This window comes from Dreissena polymorpha, chromosome 3 (assembly GCF_020536995.1).
Source record: "Dreissena polymorpha isolate Duluth1 chromosome 3, UMN_Dpol_1.0, whole genome shotgun sequence".
NCBI lineage: Eukaryota > Metazoa > Mollusca > Bivalvia > Myida > Dreissenidae > Dreissena > Dreissena polymorpha.
This window is the reverse complement of record NC_068357.1, coordinates 15,907,191-15,933,562: the sequence shown is the minus strand read 5'-3', so window position 1 is coordinate 15,933,562 and position 26,372 is coordinate 15,907,191. Positions and strand designations below refer to the sequence as shown.

The following is a 26,372-nucleotide window of genomic DNA, read 5'->3' as shown; positions in this document are numbered from 1 at the left end:
AAACTTTTTGATCTGTTTTTCAGTATTGCTGTTGGGAAAATCCTCACTTTTCCTCTACTGTCCTGAGTGAATTACTATGGCAGGTTAGTACTGAAGATAAACTGATTTAAGTCTGTTTTACCTGCAGGTATATTTATATTTCCTTCAATTGTATAATTTCAAAAGAAATGTTATCCTTCACCCTTATACAAACAACTTCTGACACCCTTTTGGCAGGCAACAATGGAAAACAGAAAGACATGAGGAGGATTTGCTCATTTGGGCAAATTCTCCTTTTGTCTAAATGTTTTCCACTTACATTTTTTAAGTTGTACAGGTTTTTATGTCCCCCTTCGAAGAAGAGGGGGTATATTGTTTTGCTGGATGTCGGTCGGTCTGTCTGTCTGTCGGTAGACCAGTTTGTTTCAGATCAATAACTTGTCAACAAATTGACGAATTGGCTTGATACTTGCCAGGTGCATTGGCCTTGGACATTACATGACCCCTATTTAAATTGGGGTCAAAGGTCAAGGTCACTATCAAAATAACTGTAAAATTGTTTCCGATCAATTACTGGTCAACAAATTGACTCAATACTTTCCATGTGCATTGGCCTTGGACATTAGATGACCCCTATTGAAATCGGGATCACAAGGTCAAAGGTCAATGTCACTGTGTCAAGGCCCAGTTTGGGGGGCATTAGTCTTTGACCGCGGAGCTCTTGTTTGAATAGGAAATGTAAGCACTTTTGCCTTCTTGATTTTCCTGTCATCTGACGCACATTTTGTAAAACAGGGAAACAGATAAAAGAAAGTTAAACTCCCTTTCATTACATCATTCATGTAGCACATGTTAGAAAATTACATTATGATAAAATGACAATCCTTTTATGCCCCTGGTTGGAGGGCTTATAGCAATCTGACTGTTCATCTGTCCATCCAGTTTTCATTTTCTGCAGTTTTTAGCTCTTCTGGCAAAAGGCCAGAGGAGCTTATGTTATGGTGTGGTTCCCATCGTCTGTCTGTCGTCTGTTAAGTTTTATCTTGTTTACGCGATAAAGTTTACAGTTCTCATCAGATTCTTTCGAAACTGGCACAGGGTCTTTATATCAATAAGGTCTCGAACCCTATTGAAAATGATGAACATCTGACCATTAAGTCCATAATTATCTCCCCTTGAAATTGAAACAAATGTGATATTATGCTTGTTTACGTGATAAAGCCCATGGTTTTCATCCAATTCTTTCCAAACTTGCACAGTGTCTTTATATCAATAAGAACTCATACTCTATATCGAAAATGAACAAAATAGAACCATTAAGTCCAGAATTATCTCCCGTTGAATTTGGGAAATTTTTTGAAAATTCCTCTTCTTTATGTGATAAAGTCCATGGTTTGGAATTTTTTCCAAGCTTGCAAAGTGTCGTTATATCAATGAGGACTCAAACCCTATTGAAAATTAGCAACAACAGACCATTAAGTCCAGAATTATGCCCATATATGGTAAAAACCTTTAAAAATCTTCTTGGCAGAAACCGCTGGTTGGATTTACAAATAATTTCACAGGATTATCCTTTAGGGCCCTCATTAAAACGATGTCCAAGAAAATTTGATTTGTCAAAAAACGTGGTCGCAGGAGGTTGTTGAACTTTGCATGTTTATGCAATTTTGCTCTTTGTTCATAAAGGGAATAAATAAAGTTTTCCTTCAAAAACTAAAAGTTTATCAAAATACACTCTGAATAACTTTTTAATTATAAGAGATAAATGTTACATGTCATGTGTGAAAGGTAGCCTGTAATGGGAACTATTCATAATTGTAAAAACATTGTGACAAAAAATGTATTTACTATGTTTTTAATAATTTTTTGCAAGACCTGCACACAATCTATAAATAGATTGGAAAAGATATATACATACCTCCCCTCCAATTAGCTTTGGTGCAATATTTAAGTGGTGAGTCATATTTTACTGCAGACTACAATTAATTGTACCGTATATGGACCTTTTACACATTTTATGACCTTGCAGGAGACAAAAATGCCACTTGTCCTGACGAGTGAAGTCTTGAAAGGGCGATTAACATTTCCCCAAAGCGCTCGTCCAAGAGGATGAGTGAAAAAACCTGATGGTAAAACATACCTTTTCTGACCATCAGGATCAATTTTAATCGAATGTCATGCCCTTTCTCAAACATATCTATTCCGAAAGAAGAACACAAATGAACCGGAAGTTGTCATTATAAATTTCATACAGCAGGTGCGCATTGTTATGTGAGACTGTATCCCGAGTAAATATTGATTTTTTGGTGTACAATTTACCCATGGAATATGTCAGTCAATCATCAGACTGCATGCACTGTAATTGTTGTATTTTTAAGAGCGAATCTAATCGCTTATATGTTTTTAAAGCAGTCAGAATTTGGTATGCAGAACGTAGGACAAAATGGCGCATACGGAAATATGTTTAAGTTTGGTAATTGTCAGCCGTGTTCTGTTACGTGTTAAGAGTTTTAAAAAATAAACAACATGCAGTATGATTTGTCTACATTTATTAGATTTTTCTCATAAAGCAACTTATTTCCTGCATAAAATGGAGATTTCACAGGAATTAAATAACATTTTAATCAGCTGGGCTTTTTTTCATTAGATGACTATGACATATGTGATCAGCTGGCATGAATATTAGCAGTGTTTGTAAACAACATTTCAGCAGTGATATAAGAAACTTGGGTCATATCAGCCCCTTGCCTTCTTTATTTCTGAAGGACTAGTGCATGTGTTTGCAGGACGAGTGAAAAGTGTAAGGCACTCGTAGTGCAGTCTTGAAATAATTGTACCCCCTCCCTTGGACAAGTTTAGTTTCTTCTCCTTAACCATTGGGCCAACCAAATTTCCTATGGAGCATCCACAGGTCATGAGTTTATTGTAGATATGGCCGGACCAACATGTCAAAACTTATCTACCCTTGAACTAGAAAAAATGACTTAATTCCACTTTATTTGCACTCTAGCTCCTTTATTTGGCCTTTAATTTTAATTACTAATGATTCCTGGTTCAATTTGTGAATCGTGACTTTTGCACATCTGATTGGAATCTGATCGTCAGTTGCCCAAAGATCCACAGCCCTAGTCTTTTTAAGACACTTGGTGTTGTTACTTTGTTTTAGCATGAAGAGTAATCTAATAATTTTCGTTTTCACACACATGGTAATAAGAAGAGAAGTCTAGTAGTTGTTACAGGTGAGCAATTTAGGGCCATCATGGCCCTCTTGTATCAATGAGGACTCAAACCCTATTGCAAATTAGCAACATTTTTGGTGTGTGAGTCTAATTGCATGACTTAAAGATCAAGTTTGAGTAAAGTTCTTGTCCATTGTTTTTATGCTCCTCCAAATTTTTTTGGGGGGAGCATATAGTCGCCGCTTCGTCTGTCCGTCCGTCCTTCTGTGCGTCCCAATTTTTGTCCGGGCTATTTCTCAGAAACTAATGACCAGAATTCAATGAAACTTTATGGGAAGCTTCACTACCAAGAGGAGATGTGCATATTATCAGCGGGTTTTGGTCCGATGATTTTTCACAGAGTTATGGCCCTTTGAAATTTTCCATTAACTGTTCATATAGTGCAATTCTTGTCTGGGCTATTTCTCAGCAACCAATGACTGGAATTCAATGAAACTTTATTGGAAGCTTTACTACCAAAAGGAGATGTGCATATTATTAGTGGGTTCTGGTCCAATGATTTTTCACAGAAATATGGCCCTTTGAAATTTTCCATTAACTGCACATATAGTGTAATTCTTGTGCGGGCTATTTCTCAGATACTAATGACCAGAATTTAATGAAACTTTATTGGAAGCTTAACTACCAAGAGGAGATGTGCATATTATCAGCGGGTTTTGGTCCGATGATTTTTCACAGAGTTATGGCCCTTTGAAATTGTCCATTAACTGTATATATGGTGCAGTTCTTGTCCAGGCTATTTATCAGCAACTAATGACAGGAATTTAATGAAACTTTATGGGAAGCTTCCCTACCAAGAGGAGACGTGCATCTTATCAGCGGGTTCTGGTCCAATGATTTTTCACAGAGTTATTGCCCTTTGAAATTTTCCATTAAATGTACATATAGTGCAATTCTTGTCCAAGCTATTTCTCAGCAACTAATGACTGGAATTCAATGAAACTTTATGGGAAGCTTCACAACTGAGAGGAGATGTGCATATCATCAGCAGGTTCTGGTCCGATGATTCTTTGTAGAGTTATTGCCCTTTGAATTTTTCATTAACTGTTCATATAGTGCAATGCTTGTCCAGGCTATTTCTCAGCAACTAATGACAGGGATTTCAATGAAACTTTATGGGAAGCTTCACTTCCAAGAGGTGATGTGCATACTATCAGCGGTATATGGGCCGATGATTTTTCACAGAGTTATGGCCCTTTGACATTTTCTATTAACTGTACATATAGGGTAATTATTCTCTGCACTATTTCTCAGCAACTATAAACTGGAATTCAATGAAGCTTTATGGGAAGCTTCACTACCAAGATGAGATGCACATACTATCAACTGGTCCTGGTCTGATGATTTGTAACAAAGTTATGCCCCTAATACATTTCCTTTTATTTAAATATGGCCCTTTGATATTATTCATTAGTGCAATTCTTGTCCGGGATATTTTGCAGAAACAAAATACTGGAAGTAAATGAAACTTTATGGGAAGCTTAACTATCAAGAGGAGATGTGCCTTTTATTTGTGGGTCCTGGTCCTTTGATATTTTCCATTTGTAAAATTCTTGTCCGAGCTATTATTCAGCATCTAATGACTGTTTTTCAATGAAACTTTATGGAAAGCTATCAGATTGTCCTTGTCCGATATTTTATCACCGGCCCTTTGATTAGTTTTAACTTACTGTACTAGTGCAATTCTATTACAAGCTATTTCTCAGCAGCTAATTACTGGAATTTAATGAAACTTTATGGGAACGTTCACTTCCAAGACCACATGTGCATACTATCAGCCAGTCCTGGTCTGATGATTTGTCACAAAGTTATGCTCCTTAGAAAGTTATATTTTGTGGGGGGAAAAACACTTTGGGGGAGCATAACCCGTCTCCGACGGTTTCATGTTTTATGAAGTTACGCCCATTGGACTAAGAAATTTTCTCTAAAATAAGACTTCCAGACTTTTTTCCTAAACACTTACAAATAGCAACCAGATTTATGTTGTTGGAGTCTACTTTCATGACTTACAGATTGAGTTTGAGTTTGGTTCTGGTCCATTGATTTTTGACGAAGTTACGGGCCTTGGACTTATTGAAAAATTGCAGTAGGGGGGCATTGTGTTTCACTAACACAGCTCTTGTTTATAATGATTAAATTCTCCTTTTGTCACTGTGCTTGAAAGTAGTCAGCTTTAAAATGCACAAGACGTCAGTAGCATGGATAGTCACTAATTGGTGCAGTCATACTCCAAGCATTTGATTTATGATATGCCTAGTATGAATGTCTTGTTACAGGTTGCGTATTCCTATACCTACGAACTGAGGCCCTATCTGGACCTTCTCTTACAAATGTTGCTACTGGAAGATAGCTGGCAGAATCACAGAATACACAATGCTTTAAAAGGTAGGTTGCACTCAATTTCAATATCATGGAATACCTAATGCTTTAACCCTTTTCTTGTGTTGAGAAAATTGTAGCAAATGACTTTGAAAATTTGTAAACAAAAATTATCCAAACCCACAGGAGCTTGAAATTCTATCAATAAATATTGTCTATGAAAATTATTAAAATACCCCACCCACCCCACCTCTATATAAAAAAACACAAGAGGTGCAATGCATTCGAATTCTACGAATGGCCGCAACTGTCAATACCACGTGAATTCACATTCGAAACAAAGATCATTTGAAATCTTATCCAGCCATTGGATAAATAACATTAAAGTACCAACAACAATAGAAAAAATCTAAATATACACCCATGCGCGGTAGATATTCTCTATCTTTCTGTAGATTTTCCTTTCATTTGGCCTTTTCGAGAAGCCATTGCGTGACGTCACTACGTAGTAAAGATTTAGTTCATGATGCAACCGGATTAAAGGTCAATGTGACTTCTCTTACTCTAGACATTTTAAGTTTGCTGACTCTCGAATAAGTTCATTTTATAAAAAGCAACCCAAAATCTCATAAATCCGTCAATAGAGCCATTCCTAAAAAAAAAAATTCTTTTTCATGGTTAATTTTTTAGCTCCACTGGCCAAAGGCCAGCAGGGTTTATGTCATGGTCCTGTGTTTGTCGTGTGTCATCAGTGCGTTAACTTTTCCTTCAAACATCTTCTCCTAAACTACTGGTTCCATTCTGATGAAATTTCTCAGGAATGTTCCTGGGGTGATCCTTTTTCAAATTTCTTCAAATTATGCCCCTGGGGTTAAATTTGACCCTGCCCCGGTGGTCACAAAATAGAAAATTTGCTTATATAAGGCCTATTTTGTGAAAACTTTAGAAATCGTCTTGTCCATAACCATTGGGCCTAGGGCTATAAAATCTGGTATATAGTGACATCTAATATTCCTCTACCAAGTTTGTTCAAATTTGACCCTGCCCCAGGAGTCGCAAAATTGAACATATGCATATAGAGGGCCTATTTTGTGAAAACTTTAAAAATCTTCTTGTCCTAAACCATCATGCCTAGGGCTACAAAATTTGGTATGTAGTGACATTTTATAGGCCTCTACTTTATATGCTCAAAAAATGCCCCTGGGGTCAAATTTTTACCCTGCCCCGGGGGTCACAAAATTGAACATATGCTTATATAAGGCCTATTTTGTGAAAACTTAAAAATCTTCTTGTCCATAACCATTAGGACTAGGGCTACAAAATTGGTAAGTGGTGACATTGTATAATCCTCTATATAGTTTGTTCAAATTATGCCCCAGGGGTCACAAAATCGATTTTAGCAGCTTATATAGTGCCTATTTTGTGAAAACTTCAAAAGTCTTCTTGTCCTTTACCATAACGCATAAGGCTACCAAATTTGGTATGTAGTGACATCTAATAGTTGTCTTTCAAGTGTGTTCAAATTATGCTCCTTGGGTCAATTTTGACCCTGCCAGGGGTTCAGAAAATTGAATAAACACTTATAAAGTGCCTATTTTGTGAAATCTTTAAAGATCTTCTTGTCCATAACCATAGGGCCTAGGGCTACCAAATTTGGTATGCAGTTACATCTTACAGTCCTCTACCAAGTTTATTCAAATTATGCCCTTTGGGTCAAATTTGACCCTGACCCCGGGGTCACAAAACTGAATATTATATACGCTTATATCTTGCTTATTATGTGAAAACCTTTATACTATCTTTTCCTTAACTCTTGGACTTAGGGCTACCACACTTTGTATGTAGTTAGATATAGTAGTCCTCTACAAAGTTTGTTCAAATTATGCCCCTGGGGTTAAATTTGACCCAGCCCAGGGGGGTCACAAAAGTGAACATGTGCTTAAATAGGGCCTACATTTTAGTATTTGGACACGCCAAGAATATTTGTTTCAGCTTTAATTCAGCAGTGGAGCGATACAGGGCCATCATGGCCCACTTGTTTAATTTAACGCTAATCATCCCGTACATTAATACTGTCTGCATTTTAGACATACCTGTCAACAATATTTTATGTCAAGCATACTTCATCCCATACGTGGGTTTTCCCCATGCATTTGTTCTTCTATATTTTGAAAGACGAAACCAAACATTTTTGATGATTATCAACAGACAAATATTTAGTATCAAGGTATGCAATTACGCATTTTTTTACAATGGATAATAGCTTTGATAATGTTTTGTCATGGAGACTCAACCTTTACCGCTGAACGAAATGCTGTGATGTCACACAATGACTTCTCGAACAACCCGAAATTGCTAGTAAATCTGTAGAAAAAATGGAATATATGCTGTGCATGGGTGTATATTTAAATTTGGTTGATAATTGTTGGTACTATAATATGTTGTTTACCAAATGGCTGGATAAGATTTCAATCGATCTTTGTTTCGTAGGTGAATTAATGTGGTTTTCACAGATGGGTCTAGCTATAGATCTCGAATGTGTTGCACTCCTTGTGTTTTTAGCTCTACTGGCCATAGGCAAGAAGAGCCTGTGTTATGACGTGGTTTCCGTCTTCCGTCTGTGGGTCCGTCCGTTGTCTTCTGTAAAACTTTTTCTTGTTTACAAGATTAAGTCCACAGTTTTCGTCCAATTCTTAACAAACTTGGGCTCGAACCCTATTGAAATGAGCAACATCGGACCATTAAGTCTAGAATTTTCTCCCCTTGAATTTGAGAAAATGATGAAACTGGTAGTTTACGCGATAAAGTCCACAATTTTCATCTGATTCTTTCCAAACATGCACAGTGTCTTTATATTAATGAGGACTCGAGCCCTATTGAATATGAGCAACATCAGACCATTAAGTCCAGAACTATCTCCCTTTGAGATGGCAGATTTAAACATATTTAGAGTGTTCTCTTCATTTCATTTAAGGAAGCTAGGAAAGATAAGGATAAAATTGGTGTGAGCTTTAAGTCAAATCTCCCTGAATCCTGTACTCTATTGCACAATCAAACTCCTTTGCATGCCTCTCATAAGGTTAATGTGAGGTCAAGTTAAGCACTGCAGAAACCCTTAGCCCACAACAGTTAATTATTTCTGTTGATGTTTCTGATGCCTTTATGGCAGACAATATTTTAAAACATTAAGACAAAACAAGAATTTGCTCATGGTGAGCTAATTCTCCTACTAGTTCAATATTTTCATCTTCAAATTCCATACCTATACAATTCTTCTGTCAAATTGTTTCAGGTGAGCGATCATGGCCCTCTTGTTAGCTCTACTGGCGGTCGTCCTTGGGTCCGATGTCTGTTAGACTTTTTCTTGTGTACAGGATAAAGTCCACAGTTTTCAGCTGATTCTTTCCTTACTTGCACATTGTCTCTATATGAGTGAGGACTCGAACAGTATTGAAAATGAGCAACATGGGATCATTAAGTGCAGAATGATCTCCCCTTGAATTTGAAGAAAATTAGAAATTCCGCACGTTTATGCGATTAAGTCCACAATTTTCATCGAATTCTTTTCAAACCTGCACAGTGTCTTTATATCAATGAGCACTCGAATCTTATCGAAAATGAGCAACATCGGAACATTAAGTATAGAATTATCTCCCCTTGAATTCTAGAAAAATATGAAATTCTGTTTGTATACACAATTAAGGCCACAATTTACATCTGATCCTTTCCAAACTTTAACTGTGTTCTCATATCAATAATGATTAGAATCCGACTGAAAATGAGCAACATCAGGGCAATAAGTTTATTATTATCTCCCCTTAAATTTGAGAAAATTATAAAATTCAACTTGTTTATGCAATTAAGTCCATAGTTCTAATCGGCTTCTTTAGGACTTGAATCCTATAAGGAATGAACAACATCAGACAAAATGTATTAGGTTTAAGAAGCATCTGCCCTTGCATTTGAGAAAATTGTGAATTTCTGCTTGTTTACGCAATGAAGCAGATTCTTTTGAACCTTGCACAGTTCTGTATATCGGTGAAGACCGTAAAGAGATGCCAGTAGAGCGATACAGGCCCTCATGGGCCTCTTGTATTATATAGAGAGGTGGGGTGGGTGGGGTATTTTTATAATTTTCATAGACATTTATTTATAGAATTTCAAGCTCTTGTGCCAAGTCTAAATGAATGGCTGCTTATTACTGTGTTTGAAGTTGAAAACCTTGAGACAAAATGACAATTTGCTCATGATAAGCAAATTCTCATTTTGTCTTTAAGTTTTAAAATTCCATCCACTGTAAAAATGTCAGAAGGCGTTAATGTTAAGGAAAGAGTTAAAAGATAGTGAGCATTTAACTTTGATTTGATTGTAGTTGGAACAACCACTGTTTGATCAATGGTAGAATGTTCATCTCAGGTTTGAGAAATTGGAAGTTCAATACCTGGATAGATCATACCTATGACTTAATCAAAAGGAGGAATGGCTTCTCTCCATATCGTTCTGGATTATTTTGATAGTATGTCAACTGGATCTAGCTCCACGTTAAAAGGGTAGTACTGATTTGGGTTCAAGGATTATGGCTATGTGAACTGTTGCAACAATATAATTGCAAAAAAATTTGAAAATGGTGTTAAATCTCATTAATTGATAGTAGATGTTGCAAAACACGCCAATCCTAGGGGTCTTAGTTTGTCGACAGTTTTTCTATTTGTGGACACTTCAGGAGGCATTTGTATTAGAGAAAGGGTTAACCAATTACCAAAGAATACAAGTGTTACTAGTTTGTAGACATTTTTCCTTATCCAACAATGTACTCTACCCTACCAAAGCAATACCTTAAGATTTGTATTCCCCCAGCATCTATGATGCGGGGGTGTATTGTTTTTGGCCTGTGTGTGTGTCACAAAACTTTAACCTTGCTCATAACTTTTGCAATATTGAAGATAGCAACTTGAAATTTGGCATGCATGTATCTCATGGAGCTGCTTTTTTTGACTGGTGAAAGGTCAAGGTCATCCTTCAAGGTCAAAGTGGTAATTGGGGCATAGAGGTTTCACAAACACATCTTGTCTTACAATTTTAATTGCTGTCTGCAACTTCTTTCAATTTGGGACATTCCAAAATGTGTGGTCTCATAAAGAGGTAAGTTGTGTGCTTCAGAAGCCTGTGATTGCTTTTGGGAAAAAATTGAAGACTTCACCACATTGAAGAAATGTGCAGACAATTAAATTGTTTTTAAATTGAAAGGCATTTCTAACTGGTGTTTGTTTATAACCAGGTATCCCCGACGATCGAGATGGTCTACTAGACACTATACAGAGGTCCAAAAGTCACTACCAGAAGAGAGCCTATCAGTGTATCAAGATGATGGTGGCCTTGTTCATGCAGTAAGTCAGCGTTTATTATTTGCTCACCTGAGCACTTTGTGCTCAATGTGAGCTATTGTGATCACCCACCGTCCGGCCATCTGTCTGTCTGTCTGTACGTCCGTCCTTCAATAATTGTTAGAACATCTCCTAAACCATTTGGCCAATTTCAATCAAATTTCATGTGGAGCATCCTAAGGTCATGGGACAAAAATATATGGTAAAAACTTTCTTGTCAGAAACTGCTTGTCAGATTTTCAAATAATTTCACAGGAATTATCCTCTAGGGCTCTCATTTAAAAGTTGTAAAAGAAAATTTGATTCGTCAAAAATGGTGGTCGCAGGAGGTCGTTGAACTTTGCATGTTTATGCATTTTTGCTATTTATTCATTATGGGATACATAAACTATTTTCATTTGATAAAATCCACAATTTTCATCTGATTCTTTCCAAACGTGCACAGTGTCTTCATATCAATGAGGACTCAAGCCCTATTGAAAATGAGCAACATCAGACGATTAAGTCCAGAATTATCTCCCCTTGAGATGGCAGATTTAAACATAATTAGAGTGAACTCTTCATTTTATTAAAGAAAGCTGGAAAGATAAGGATCAAATTGGTGTGTCAGCCTAAGGTCAACTCTCCCAGAATCCTGATACTCAATTGCATAATCAAACACCTGGGCATCCAGGTTTATCTAAGGTCAAGTTTAGCACTGGTCTACAGAAACCCTTTCCCCACAACAGTTAATTCTCTCTGTTGATGTTTCTGATGCCGTTATGGCAGACAATATTTTAATTAAAACATTAAGACAAAACAAGAATTTGCTCATGCTAAGCAAATTTTCCTACTAGCTCTATATTGTCATCTTCAAATTCCATACCTATACAAATTATTCTTCTGTCTCAATGTTTTCATCTTCAAATTCCATACCTATACAATTATTAGTCCCCTACCAGTGAAACTGGGAAAAAAAAAAAATATATATATATATTTATATATATATATGTATAGTAGAGATAAAAATCATTCATTCAGGGCTAATAAATGTTGAATAATACAAAATAATAAACAATTTTCCCGAGCGCTTTCGACGTGTATGTCTTCTTCAGGGGTATACTATTGTGCTACATATTTATATATATATATATATATATATATATATATATATATATATATATATATATATATATATTTTATTTTTTTTTTTTTTTTTGGAGAAGGGGACTATATTCATACCTGAATAGACAAAAATAGTTTTTTGTGATATAATTTCAAGTTCAGGACTATGTTTACCATTTTCCAAATGACACTATTTCAGTTATATATCGCATATCGTGTAACTTTTAAAACCTTTATTTCCAGAACTGCTCATCAGGTTTCATTGATATATGGCAGGAATAATATTTGGGTACCTCTCAGATTCCTTGAAGGGTTTTGATGCGAGAAAAACATGGTCACTGTTGGGGGGGCTTATTTCCGTTATTTAGCATCTGGTGTAATTTATAAAAATCTTCTCCAAAACTACTAATGAGTTTTCATTTATATGTGACAGGATTGAAATTTATGTAGGTCTCTTTCAGACTCTTTTAAAGACATTTTGATGACAAATATCATGGTCACTGGAGGCAGGACTTATTTCTGTTTTAAAATCTGTCTTTTTCCAAAATGCTCATAGGATTTCATTGATATTTGGCAGATATTATATTAGACCACATTTAGAAACCTTGAAGAAAAGTAGATCATATACAAGAAAAAAAAATGGCAGCTATGGGCACGGCTTTTTTCCTTTCTATGGCATATAGTATGTAACTTTTGAAAATCTGTTTCTTCAAAATGCCTTATCAGATTTCACAGTTGAGCGATACATGGCCATCATGGCCATCTTGATTCATCTGCTGTAGACAATGCTTGAAAAACCAGTCTCAAAAGGAGAAATTGCTCATGATACCAAGAGGAGAAATTTTCAAAATATTTGTTATTTGAAATTTGCAAAATGTATTTCTTATATATATATATTTTTTTAATTTGCAAAATGTTTATAATATGTTTTAGCTGTCCACCTGCTGCACAGATGTTACTAAACAATGGTGACTTGAAGAGAAAATGGACATGGGCTGTAGAATGGCTAAATGATGAACTGGAAAGGGTATGTATATAGCCATTAAAAGGGGCCTCTGTGGCCTGATGGTTAGAGTACTTGAATTGACATCACAAGACCCCTCCCTGCATGAGATCAAGTTATGACTGGACCGTTTTGCATATTCATGAAGGGAAGTCTCATGGCTGAAATGTGAAAGGTCTATGATTCTACCCAGATGCTTGATGTAGTTCAGTAATGAGGTGGGCATCACAATATGACACAAATAATGTTAATGGGATGTAAAACCTTATACAAACAAAAAGAACTTATCCACTAGGACAGATAAATATTGCAAGAATGCCCTTGTACTGCTCTTCAAATGAATTCCAATTTTCACTTTCTCTGCAAGGACCTAGAGCTTATTTATAAACTTTATTATCTTTAGCTAACACTGTTAGACTCTGTTAAAAATAAATAAAACAGTTGTAGGCATTTAGCATTAAGAAGAAGATAATTTTTTTTTTTTAAATAACTTAATTTAATAGAATTTTTTTTTTTTGTCTAAGCAAACTTATGACCATCTAAATTGAGGCAGAAAACAGCACAAATGATAGTTTACTTTTTGAGCTCACCTAAGCATAGCTCAGTGTGAGCTTTTTGGAGACTTTAATGTTGGTTGTTAACAATTAACTTGTGAACACTCCAGAGGTCACATTTGAGTCCAATCTTCATGAAACTGAGTCAGAATAATTGTCTTGATATAAATCTCAGACAAGTTCAGAAGTGGGTCACATTCATGGGCAGGTGATGTATAAAAAAGCAGACCTAAATTTCTATCTGCGATTAAAAATATCAGATAGGAAGTCATTTGCTGCAAATTGTAACAAGTATGTAAAAGCATTTACTCCATAAAAGGACCTTTCATTTTCACTGTTAATAAACACACAAGTAGGAGTATTTGGTCGGTCTCGATCAAAAAGGATCTTATTGCAGCTTTAACAAGCTGCACTTATGTCCTTTATGATTGATACCAATGATTTTTGAATACCTTGTCACAAAAGGAGAAATAGCTCCTTATGAACATTTTCTCCTTTATTATCTCGCCAAAGGTGTGTGGGTTATAGTATTCGCGTTGTCCATCCGTCCGACATTTATCTCCATAACCAATCATCAGAATTCAACAAAATTTTAAAGAAGTGTTTGCTATTATAATTCGATGAACCACTTTCTTTTTTTAGCTCTACTGGCCGAAGGCCTGAAGAGCTTATGTCATGGTGTGGTTTCCGTCGTCCGTCCGTGCGTGCGTGCGTGCGTGTGTGCGTTAGCTTTTTTCTTGTTTACGCGATAAAGTCCACAGTTTTCATCCGATTCTTTTCAAACTTGTCCAGTGTCTTTATATTAATGAGGACTCGAACCCTATTGAAAATGAGCAATATCGGACCATGAATTACAGAATTATCTCCCCTTGAATTTTAGAAAATTGTGAAATTTAGCTTGTTTACTTGATAAAGTCCAAATTTTTCATCCAATTTTTTCCAAACTTGCACAGTGTCTTGATATCAATGGGCACTCAAACCATATTGAAAATGAGCAACATTGGTTTAGTAAGTTTAGAATTATCTGCCCTTGAATTTGAGAAAATTGTGAAATTTTGCTTGTTTTCGCGATAAAGTCTACAGTTTTAGTCCAGTTCTTTCCAAACTTGCACAGTGTCTTTATACCAATGAGGACTCGAATCCTATTGAAAATGAGCAATATCAGACTATTATGTCTAGAACTATGTCTCCTTGAATTTGATTTAAAAATGCGAAATTCCGCATGTTTAAGCGATAATAAAGTCCACAGTTTTCATCCAATTCTTTCCAAAATGGCACAGTGTCTTTGTTTCAATGAGGACTCTAAACCTTTAAAAAAATAGCAGCATTGTGGCAAGAAGTCCAGAATTATCTCCACTTGAATTTGAGAAAATCATGAAATTCCACTTTTTCACTCTTTCATACTGAACTACATACAATCATAAAAAAACTTGTATTATTCATTGCTGTTCTGCTAGACCAGAAACATAGAGAGAAATGGATAAACTAATGGCTTGGTTTGAGCAATTAATTCTTTTCACACAATGTTTTCAAAAAGCTTATAAAAGAGTTGTGTTGTTAAAAATTAACCTTTTTCCTAATGTGAACACTTTCTGATGCCTCTTCAGCAAATGATATTTTGAGAAAAAGGGGAATCTGCTCAATAGTTTCCTTTTATCTCCAATGTTTTCAACTTCAATTTCATAATTAAACAACTATCATTGAAGATTTTACTTCTTTTGTCTAGATAAATCTCAAAGTCGTCTTGTGCAGGTCTATTAAAACAGTAATAGGGTTAACTTCCCCTATTTTCATAAATCTGCAGCATACAACAATGAAATTAAAAAGCTAAAAGGATGACAATTTCAATGAAATACTGTGCATTCCATTGATTTAAGTTGAAAACACCGAGTCAAAAGGTGAATGTGCTTATTATGAGAAAATTCACCTTTTGGCTCAGTGTTTTCAAATGTTTGCTGCAGGGGTACATGAAGGCGTTTCTATTAGGAAAAGGGTTATGGCTTCAATCCTTTACCAAGTGTAGCATGCTGTCTTTAAGCCCTTTCCCATCAATTTAGACTCTTCCAAAATCAAAGCATATCAGGGTTTTTTTTAATGAGATGAACTGAAATGCAACCTTCAAATAGGGTAGAAAACATTGTGTTTAAAGGAGATTTTGCTTGCTATGAGCAATTTCTTCTTTTGTCTTCCTAAGTCATCTGAGGTAGAAGGGTAATTCCCCTAACAGTACTCTGAGAAATTCTTCATTGCATAACACCTGCAAAGATGTAAGGTCAACTTCTGTTGAACCCATAAACCCTTTACCAAATGACAACTTTTGGACTGTCCCAAATTGAAAGAGGTTGCAGATGACAAAGAACATTGTAATGGAATGTGAAGAAATAGCTTTGGTAGGGTGGAAATCATTGTGATAAAAGGAGAAATTGCTCAAAATAAGCAATTTCTCCTTTAATCACAAATGATTTCTAGAGTCGTCTGCAATAAACCAGTAAATTCTTGTTATTGTTTGTAATGGGTCAATCCATTTCCAAATTTTTGGTTGGATTAACCCATTACCAAACAGTAACGGAATTTAATGGGTTTGGTGCAGAAGACTCTAGAAATCACCGCATTAAAGGAGAAATTGCTCATATTGAGCAATTTCTCCTTTTATCACAATGATTTCTACTCTTAGATTCCAGTAGAGCGATTCAGGCCCTCATGGGCCTCTTGTTTTAAATTTGATTAAAGATGGCTGACTGGCGGCCATTTTGTCTTCACATTTTATGTTAATTTGTCTGTCATCACCAATTTCTTCATTAGCAATCATCAGAATTTAACAAAATTTCACAGAAGTGTTTGCTACCATAATGCCCCAAAAAAAATTCTATTTGATTCAAGATGGCTGATTGGGAGCCATTTTGTTTTTGAATTTGGCTTTTATTTGTCCGTCATCACCCATATCTCCATTACGAATCATTGGAATTAACAAAATTTCACTGCAGTGTTTTCTACCATGATGCGCCAATACTTTTTTTTTTTCAATTGATCAAATATGGATGAATGGCAGCCATTTTATCTTTGAATGTGGCTTTCTTATGCGGTTTTTTTTTTCACTAAGACAGTCGGCCTTTACCCATACCAGAATTTTTTCCCCTACAAATACAATTTCCCCTCCAAGAATATCATTTTTCCCAAAAACATAATATTTTCCCCTCATAGAAATGTTGTTTTTTTTCTTTGGGTCAGCCGACACTTATCCAATTTGTACCATGTACAACGATCTCGCTCTTTCTCTCCCGATGAACACATAAAACTGGGAACCCCAGTGATTCTAAATATAGCAATTTAATTATGTCATGGAAATTTTAATCCCAGCAACTAACCAAAATAATCATGTGACAATTTCACTGGATTCCGGTATTGCGCGAGTAGGGTATTTTGTCAATTGAGTACTGGAAACCAGTCGAATTTTCATCTGGGTTATGTCAAAGCCAAGATCTAATCTTGAAAACAGAAAAAAATGTCTCACAAGTGGCGTTCATACGCACAAATAATGAAACGTTCCTTCCCTTTTTTTTTATCGAAAAATGCAAAACCCAAGTAAAAATATCATAATTCAAACCTGTATTATGGCAGGGTGTAGATTGTGTCAGTTCCGACGTTGCTGTAAACATCTTGAATTTTCATCATCAAAACTATAAACACAACTCAACAGATGTTCATTTATGATTCTAATGTTGAAGAATCATTTCAAAGATCAAACATTCCACCATCTATACACAAGATAAAACTGAACAAATAAGCTTTATAAAAACCAAACAGTAGATTGGTCTTTATGTGCTTTGCGTACCCAATTAATTTCGTACCCAACCTGTTTTGCATCAATTGATTTCTTATTTAAATACTACTCAATGGCGCATCTACAATAAATAATCGCCTTATTTTATGTTATGGTCATGTTTTGAAATTGTTTTCAATCTGATAAAGCAGATATATTTATTGTAAGAGATATGTGGTCTATGTGTTCAATGACACAACTCACATTTTTGGTCTTATGCCACAATCAACAGCAGTTGTAGAGAGAGGATTCAGTGCCATGAACGACATTTGTACAGATTTAATGTCACAAAGTCAGCAGACCCTGGATTCTCTTATGAGAATCAACCTGTACCAGGAGGTGTTATCAGAGGAGGACTTTTGACTTACTTGTTAACTGTGTATAAGAACAAAATGGACAGAGACATGCCTCTGTAGATGAGTTATAGACATTGATTAAAACAGTTTTATTTTTACCCAAAATATGTCTCTTTCGCACTCTATTTTCCCCATTCACACAGCATCCAGCATCTTCCCCTTTTTCTAAAAAAATAAAACCTGTTATGTCGGACATCGCCTATATCTCAATAACCTTTAATCCAAATTCAACAAAATTTTACAGAAGTGTTTGCTATCATCATGTGCATGATCTATTTTTTGTCTCAATTCAAGATGGCTGACTGTTGATGTTCGCATTCATTAAAAGCCATTTCAGCATTTGCAGCAGACAAAGCCCTTTTCAGGCAGGGGATAATAATTTGATGAATGTGCTTGTTGGCAAGGTTTTCAAATGTTGTCTGCTGTAAGACACACACATTTCTCTGCAGGCACCAAGTGATTAAACATGTTGATTGTTTTCAGAGACCGTACCCTGGTAACGCACAGTACACCTACAACAACTGGTCACCTCAGGCCCAGTCCAACGAGACATCCAACGGCTACTTCTTGGAGCGCTCACAAAGTGCCAGGGTCACACTGGCTAAAGCCATAGAACTCTGTCCAGAGGAGGTACAGACATTTATTACAGTTTGACAACTTTAAAACTTGTCCAATTTGAAAGAAATAGAAGACTGTATGTCAGTCAATTAGGTATTTTTTCCCCGGTAGGAGGGTATATGTCCCATTTTCATTTTCCAGAGTTTTATCCTCAACACTTACAGATATTGACCTGATTTTTGGTATGTGAGTATATCTGCATGTCTTACTGATCAAGTTTGAGTTCCGTTCTGGTCGATTGATTTTTGACAAAGTTAAGGGGATTGAACTTAGACATTTTCTCTAAAATAACAGTTTTCGAGACTTTTTTCTAAACAGTTTCCAACAGACGACTTTAAATCAGTTTTTATCATATTGGATAATGGAGAGAAAATAAACCAATGAATACAAAGAATCTTTTATTAGATTGAAATGTTACACATACTTACTCACTATGCATTCACGTCTCATTTCGATAAATGAAATGGAAACAAATGAAATTATCTTTAGTAGACTAAATTGAATTTTAAATTATGAAAAATTACTTATTTTATTACATGAGTTGCTAAGACATTTTTAGCAATTAAAAAATATGTATAAAGGTTGTATGTTTGAATTTGTGAAGAGTGGAGACAACGTTGCAATTTTTATTAATCCACATTCAATGTGAGTACTGATAAAGTATCCATGAAGCAGAATGGAGAATAAATAATCCCTAGTTTGTAAGAAGCATCCAAATCAATTGATAAGAATAAAACTAGGTCAAGTCACATTTTTTTTAATGTCACTGATCCAGTCTGTCTCCACGCCATTGATATTATTATTATTGATTATTATTTACCTTAATAAGTTGAGTACAGCTATCCAGGGGTAGAGCGTCGGACTCCAGATCCGAAGGTGGTGTGTTCAAATCCTGTTTTGAGCGTAAACCTTTGCCATTTTACCCATTCCACATTTTGGCGCGAGTACTGGTTATGTATCCAGGAAGCAGAATTGAGAATGATTTGAAGAAGTAAATCAAATAAGTTTAATCCAAACTAAACTATTTACCTTGATTTTCAATGTAGGACCCCGAAGATGCAGAACTGACTGACGATCAGGACACGTCCCATACCCGAGAAGAATCTGTGTCTCCAGGTGGTACAGGGGAGGAAACAGACAATGCCCAAACACAAAAAACTACGGATAAAAAAACTGTCCAGAACAACCAATTACCAGTATGTAACAAACTATGGTTAACCTTTTCCATGTTGCAGCAGAAATCATAAAATTTAAAGAGAAAAAAAAATGAAGAAATAGCTATGAAGAAATTTGTTCTTGAAGTAGAAAACATTGACACAAAGGTTTATCCATTCCCATTTTCCAAAATCTGCAGCAAACAACATGACTTTAACAGACAGAAAATAATTATGAAAACTCTTATGACAGAAAGAAAAAGTTTGTCAGTCATTCAGTCTGTCTATCAACTCAAAGGGCTAGATCTCAAAAACTATACAAGATTTCAAGATGAAACATCATAGGTGTAAAGATCACAATAAGGAGAAGTGCAATTAGCAAGAACCATAACCCTCCTCTTCTTTTAATTAAGAGGTATTGCGCTTTTGTTATTTTAAGCTCTGCTGTTTTCAAAGAAAACCCAAGGTATTGTCATAGCCAGCTTGCCGTCCGTGACATGCTAAAACTTTAACATTTTGTCAAAGTTTTGAACATTCACTGTAAAATCAATTTGTTTCAACCTACAACTTTGAAACCTCATATGTAGCTGCACCTTGGTGAGTTCTACATGCCACATCCATTTTTGGGTCACTAGGTCAAAGGTCAAGGTCACTTTGACCTGCACCCTCAGCTGAGCGTTGGCACCTGCTCTGCGGTGCTCTTGTTGTATAACTTTTCAGGGCTGTATCTCAATAACATATTTCAACATGAAACTGTATGGATTTATAGATCTCATTGAGGTGAAGTGAAATGGGAAAGAATCTTAACACTTTGTTATTTTGTTACTGTTGGTCCTTTTGTCACAAACTTTCCAGGCTATATCTCAGAAACTATTGTAAGATTTCATAATGAAACTTCATGAGCTTATAGATATCAATGAGGAGAAGTGCAATGTAAAAGAACCACAACCCTTCTCTTAGTTTAGAGTAACTGCCCTTTGTCATTAGTATGCACCCATCATTTATCTGATCACCATGGCTGGCTGGCATGAGAGCAGGCTCCCAAATTATGTCTGCTCAATAACTTGAGTAGCCTTGCATGTATGGACACCAAACTTTGTAGATAGCTGGAATTTAGAGGAAAGTCCTTATTGAATTCAGTAGAGGCTAGTTTAAACTTATTTATTTTACACAGATTTTAACGAAAGCTTGAAGCTTATATAAATTACTCTCGATTCTGCTTCCTGGGTACTACACCAGTACTCGCGCCAATATGTGGGTTAGTTCTGATATTTTTACCCGTTGTTAGTGGGGTTCGAACTGGGGACCCTCGGTACCAGAGGCCGACGCTCTACCTCTGCAAACTGTTGCCCACCTCAGTAGAGGTTAGAAGGTCCAGGTTGTAGTGGCTTTAATTGAATTTTGATGTCAGCTCAATAACTGGAGTATATCTGCATGTACTTTGTGTGAAGACTTTTCGTACATAGAGGAAGGTCCCTTTCAAATTTGGTCAAGAGCGAACCAAGGTCAAGGTTGTTGTGGCTATAAATATTATGTTGATTTCCGCTCAATAACTCAAGTATCTCTGCATATACAGACACTAAACTTTGTGTGTGGATAGCTGTTACAAAGAGGTAGGTCCCTATGAAGTTTTGTCAAGGTTGGACCAATGTCAAGGTGGTTGTGGCTATAAATAGAACTTCAGTGTCCTCTTAAATAACTCAAGTATCTTTGCAAGTATGGTCACCAAACTGTGTTTTGATAGCTTGTTATTTTGTATACGCCCGAAGGATCGTATTATGTTGTGAGGGGTGCGTCCGGCTGGCCATAAGCAAATTCTTGTGTGCATCAGGGCCCGGTTTCTCGAAAAAACTCAAACTCAAACTCAGCTCAAATGAGGTTACAGACTTAAGTCTCTTATTTTACTCAGCTGAGTTTTGAGAAGAAATTGGGTTTCACGAACGCAAACTCAACTGAGTCGCTTAATTCATGTGTGTGTATTACGTCACTGCAACGTCACGCGATATATTTATTGCGGGAGAACATAGGCTCGCTTCTGTCTTTACATAATAAAATACAAATGCATCTCGCTTTTTAACTAAAGACCGGTTTAAAACGATCGCTATTTAACAGCCATTTCATGCCGAGTTGCGTTTCACACATGCATAATGTACACGAATTTGTCTTAATTTGAATATTCCTATATCAAGGAAATACATACTACAATATCATTAGAATCCGTTTCCTGTCTGGTAACAGTCCGTAACGAGGAGCGTTTTCTTACAAGATACGAATGAATGCCAATTCTAGACAAATTTTAAACAACGACGGGTCATAAAATAAGTTATATTGTGCATTAACGTATAAGTTAACACATTGACGCGACAACACACATTCAATCCTTCATACTGCATCCTTTTCTCCTGTTCATGTTAACATTTTGCACCGTATATATATTCCATTGTTTAAGACGTAAATAGACTATATTGTCAGGTAGTAAAGTGCAATACTATTGTAAGTGATACTTAATGTAACAGGGCTTATCATAGTATTGCATTAGCCTGAATTTTTATTTATTTTGTTTAACTGGGGTCCTCCATGACCGAGCGGTTAATGTTCCGGACTCAACTCACTCGGGATTCGATTCCCGCATTCGCAAGTATAATGGTGGAGTCTCCTTCGACAAGGCATTTTTCCATTGCCTAGTACTGGTATGCAACCCAGGGACAATGGATAAGTGAACTCTCGCCGCGATATAACTGAAGAATTGTTGAAAACGGAGTTTGACCTCAAATAAATATAAAAATAGCCATTTCTCCAAATTGGGTCTTTCCTCTTGTCTCTTACGTAGCTCTGGATAATGGATTATTCCTCTTCCTTACTCTTCTTATTATGTATGAGACCCTTGTGATGTGTTCAATCAGATGATTCTAATGAGTACCAACAACATGGGGTTTAGATATAATAATTAAGTGATTGTGGATAAGATATTAATATCTTCCAGAAGGAGTTTCGTTTTAAGTTTGTTGTGCTGCTTTCAAATGTTCTTTAGTTACAGTTGTCCGCCTTAAGTATTCCTTAAAAATAAAATATTATTTAGCGTTCATTTCAGAATCAGAAGGGGTGTAAAGTATCCTTTCCATGTTAATAACAGGACACTGACATCACTCTGTAAATACATAAGTTTGGTAATACGTCATATGGACGTCATTGAGGGCATATTTGTGACGTAGATACTGTGTAAACAACTAGCCTGGTAAACCTGGCTATGTAAACAACAAGGTCAGAGAGGGGAAAAAACAGACACTTTCTCGAGAACAGATGTACATGCATCTTTGTAATTACACATTAGTCCTACCTAAATATGAGCATATTACAATGCGTTTTTTTTTCATTTTAATAAAAGATACCAATACATTTCAATCAAGAGAGAGATTTGTACCAAGTATTTTATCTCTCAATAATGCAAAAAAAAAAATGACATGACATTGAACAATGAAATAATTAAGCAATGAGAAGAAGACAAAGAAGATGGTGATGGTGATGAAGTAGAAAAAATAATATGATATCGAAAAGCAACCTGTAGATAATAAAAATGATAATAACATTGATAATAATATAATGATAATAATAATGTTAACAATGATAGCATTAGTTATTGAGATAACATTGGGGGGAAATATAATAATATTAATAATAATAATAATAATAATAATAATAATAATAATAATAATGAATTATGTTCTGAAAGGAATATCATATGATCATATTGAAAAGCTAATTTATTTTCTTGAATTTCTTAATTTTGATCAAACCCCTATGTTGTGTGTACTCATTAGAATTGTCTTGATGTGACAATTCTAATTAAAACAAACAACATAATAACATTTAATGAAAACAAATTGAGCTATTTCCTTTAAGAGACCGCTTTAATCTCGCTTATCTTGAACCCTAAAATATAACACAAATTAAATTTTAACCAAGTTGTATGTTATGATAGCTATTTCCTAGTTCAGGAAAAAAAACATTAATACCAAACAAAACCTGCATTTTACATTTCTCAAAGAGATTACTTTTGAAATCAATGGGAAAAAAGAGAAATTACTCATGAAAAGCAAGTAGTCTTCTTCTAACTGTGTTGTTGGGTATTATATCTTTGTATAACAGATCATTGTATGAAAAGAAAACATTGAATCAATTACGTTTAAACTTGTGTTTGTAAGTTCATGTTAGAAGCATTGAGGCAAAAGTAAAGTCAAACAACAACTGCTATTAAATATCACAATGCTTTAAAAGGTCCTCTGGTGCATTATTTAATAAGTTGACCCTTCACTCCATGAAATTAAATTAAATTATGAATGTCTATGTGGGTAAGGATCTTTAGGAGCAACCTTAATCACAGCAATGTGACAAAAGAAAAAATAGCATTTGATGGCTGAAAAATTATCATTTCAACACTTTATTTTCTCCATTTTAATGCACTTTTCTATATCATGTATTTGTATAGGTTTGATGTCTGCAGCTGATTTTTAAATCCAAAGTCTGCAGATGTTTTCAATGTGGACAAATTACATTTTCTATGTAAGGTAAACATATAAAAAAGACACCGTTTTTGTTTCATAGAAATATTTACACAATGTTCAGCAAGCAAATGGAATTGCAAAAATCATAGTATCTGGCTCCTTTTGAAAGTAAAGTTTGTGTATTCTGGTCCATATCCACAGTTTTCTCTGTCCCTTTGATAAAATCCATTTGTTAAGAAATGTCAAAACCTTAAACAGGTTGGATGACTGGAATTTGAAGCTGTTCCTTCTACCATACTTTGCAAGATGTTCATCACTTGTGGCTGTTTCAAAGAAATTGAAAAATAAAATGACTCATAGTTGAAGTTTTCATATTTAGCAAAGGTAGTAGGCACCTTTTGCAGTAAACAATCAGTTAAGAAAATAATCATTATTGAACTGTTCTGCAACTAGACTTTGTATAAAATAACACTTGTTTAATGAATTGTCAAGCTGCATTCAATTATATAAAACAATTTTAAATTAAGATACTTAGTAGTTTTAATTAATTAAGCTTTGACAATTCAGATTACAAATGTTCCTCTATGTAAGTATTTCTCTACTACAAATCACAATCAGTCATGTTGATCTAGAGCAGGTAAAAGTGTGTATTTTATTTTTAATCTTGAAAATTAAGAAACATTTGGCACTACTTGTTAGTTACAAGAAGATCTGAAACAAAACTGTCTACATTTAACCTCAAGGAAGTTGGAACAGAACATTGTATATTGGCAGATGACTTGTGACAGTTTATTTCATACCAGACCTAAGAAAATACTTCTCAGGCTGTTTCCATTTTGTATTTTTTTATTATATGTTTTATGACAAAAGATCCCTGATATGTGTGATATGATGTCATGTGTTCTGCTTTATTCACCAAAATGCACACCACTTTAAACTTTTCTTTCCATTTGGTTGAATACATGTATGAAAGAAATGTATGTGCATGTACTTATTGATACATTTATTTCATAAACTTCAAGTCTTGTTTTAACACATATGTAAATGAGGTAAAAGATCAATAACAAATTGAATCAATTGGAACACATGCTGAAAGCATATAAAAAAGCACATTCTCCCTTTGACATAATCTCTTCTACCCCATTTCACATTAAAAGTGTCATTTTCCAAAATAATAAATTGTCACTTGTTCAATTTGGACAAGTTTAAATAACTACTAATCATAATAAATGTGCCTACCTGTTTTAAAAGACTTTCCATCTCTTAAACATGCTCCTGAATACTCCAGTCCTGTCTCCATCTACTGTTAACCTGTAATTTGAAAATTATCTCATAATGTATGGGTATCAAATTAATCCCCCCTTCCCTAAAGCCACTATCACTAGGGGTGATGTAACAAAGAAAAATAAACTAAACTATTGGATGTGAATCATTTTATAGAAGAGAATATCATGACCCTTCTGTATGCATATTTACTTTTTCAAAACTGTTTCTATGGGTCATGATGCATATAATGTTCTTATTCTGTTCCAAGGGTAAGTTTTGGTAAATGTAAATTGAAGGGTCCCCAGCAAAGACACGATTCATGGCATCTTACATTTCTGTGAATGCACTCCATGCTGTAAAGTTCTCTAACACATTTCTGAGAAATCATTTGTGTAAAACTAGAACTACAATAGGGCTAACTTGCAAAAATCGTAAACAGGTCCATACCTACATGCACATTTTAAAGGTCTCAGCTTTAAAAATAATCCCGTTAAACTAATCATAACTCCATCATTTCAATAGTATTTGTCAAGGTCGGATATACATCATTTGTCACATGATTTTATCAAAGCGAGACATTGGCTTAAAATCAAAACTAGGTTGGAAAGTACACACGAGTTATCAAATTTTATTGGTCGCTATATTTGTGTTTACTACAAGTGTCATGTGTAGCATGATATGTATTTAGATTATGTGTATATTTAACCAAGGAGTTGTGTATCGACACACCATTCAAGTTAGTTTACACAAGTACTTTGTCTTTCGAGTAGTTAGTTTTGAGTTGTTGGTAGACACAAGACAGTTCTAAGTAACGATTCGGGCGAAAGACTCGCACTTTTGACACTTTTTGATCGCGTTTTAAAAGGAAATTGTTCAGTTTATGTAATTATTCCTTAAATAAATGTGAACATTTCATAAAGTTATCTCACCTTCCACACTCGATATCAGCAAACCTTTCACGAAATAAACACAGTTCCAGATTTAGTTTCTGAAGCGAGGGATTTTCAACCCTTGTCCGCCATATTTGAGTGGGTTATTTGATAGTTGAGGCAGGGTTGACGTCGACTCAAATTA

At 35.2% G+C, this 26,372-nt stretch overlaps 1 protein-coding gene across 1 annotated transcript in view; it reads left to right on the top strand.

The window, feature by feature from the left end:
* LOC127872057 (probable ubiquitin carboxyl-terminal hydrolase FAF-X) overlaps positions 1–26,372 on the top strand; it is a 143,393-nt gene that overhangs the window by 104,554 nt on the left and 12,467 nt on the right. Inside the window, exons 35-40 of the mRNA XM_052415392.1 lie at positions 24–83; positions 5,495–5,603; positions 10,816–10,924; positions 12,959–13,052; positions 18,242–18,388; positions 19,423–19,572. Coding sequence (XP_052271352.1) covers positions 24–83; positions 5,495–5,603; positions 10,816–10,924; positions 12,959–13,052; positions 18,242–18,388; positions 19,423–19,572 — 669 coding nt within the window. The remainder of the gene's footprint in view (positions 1–23; positions 84–5,494; positions 5,604–10,815; positions 10,925–12,958; positions 13,053–18,241; positions 18,389–19,422; positions 19,573–26,372) is intronic.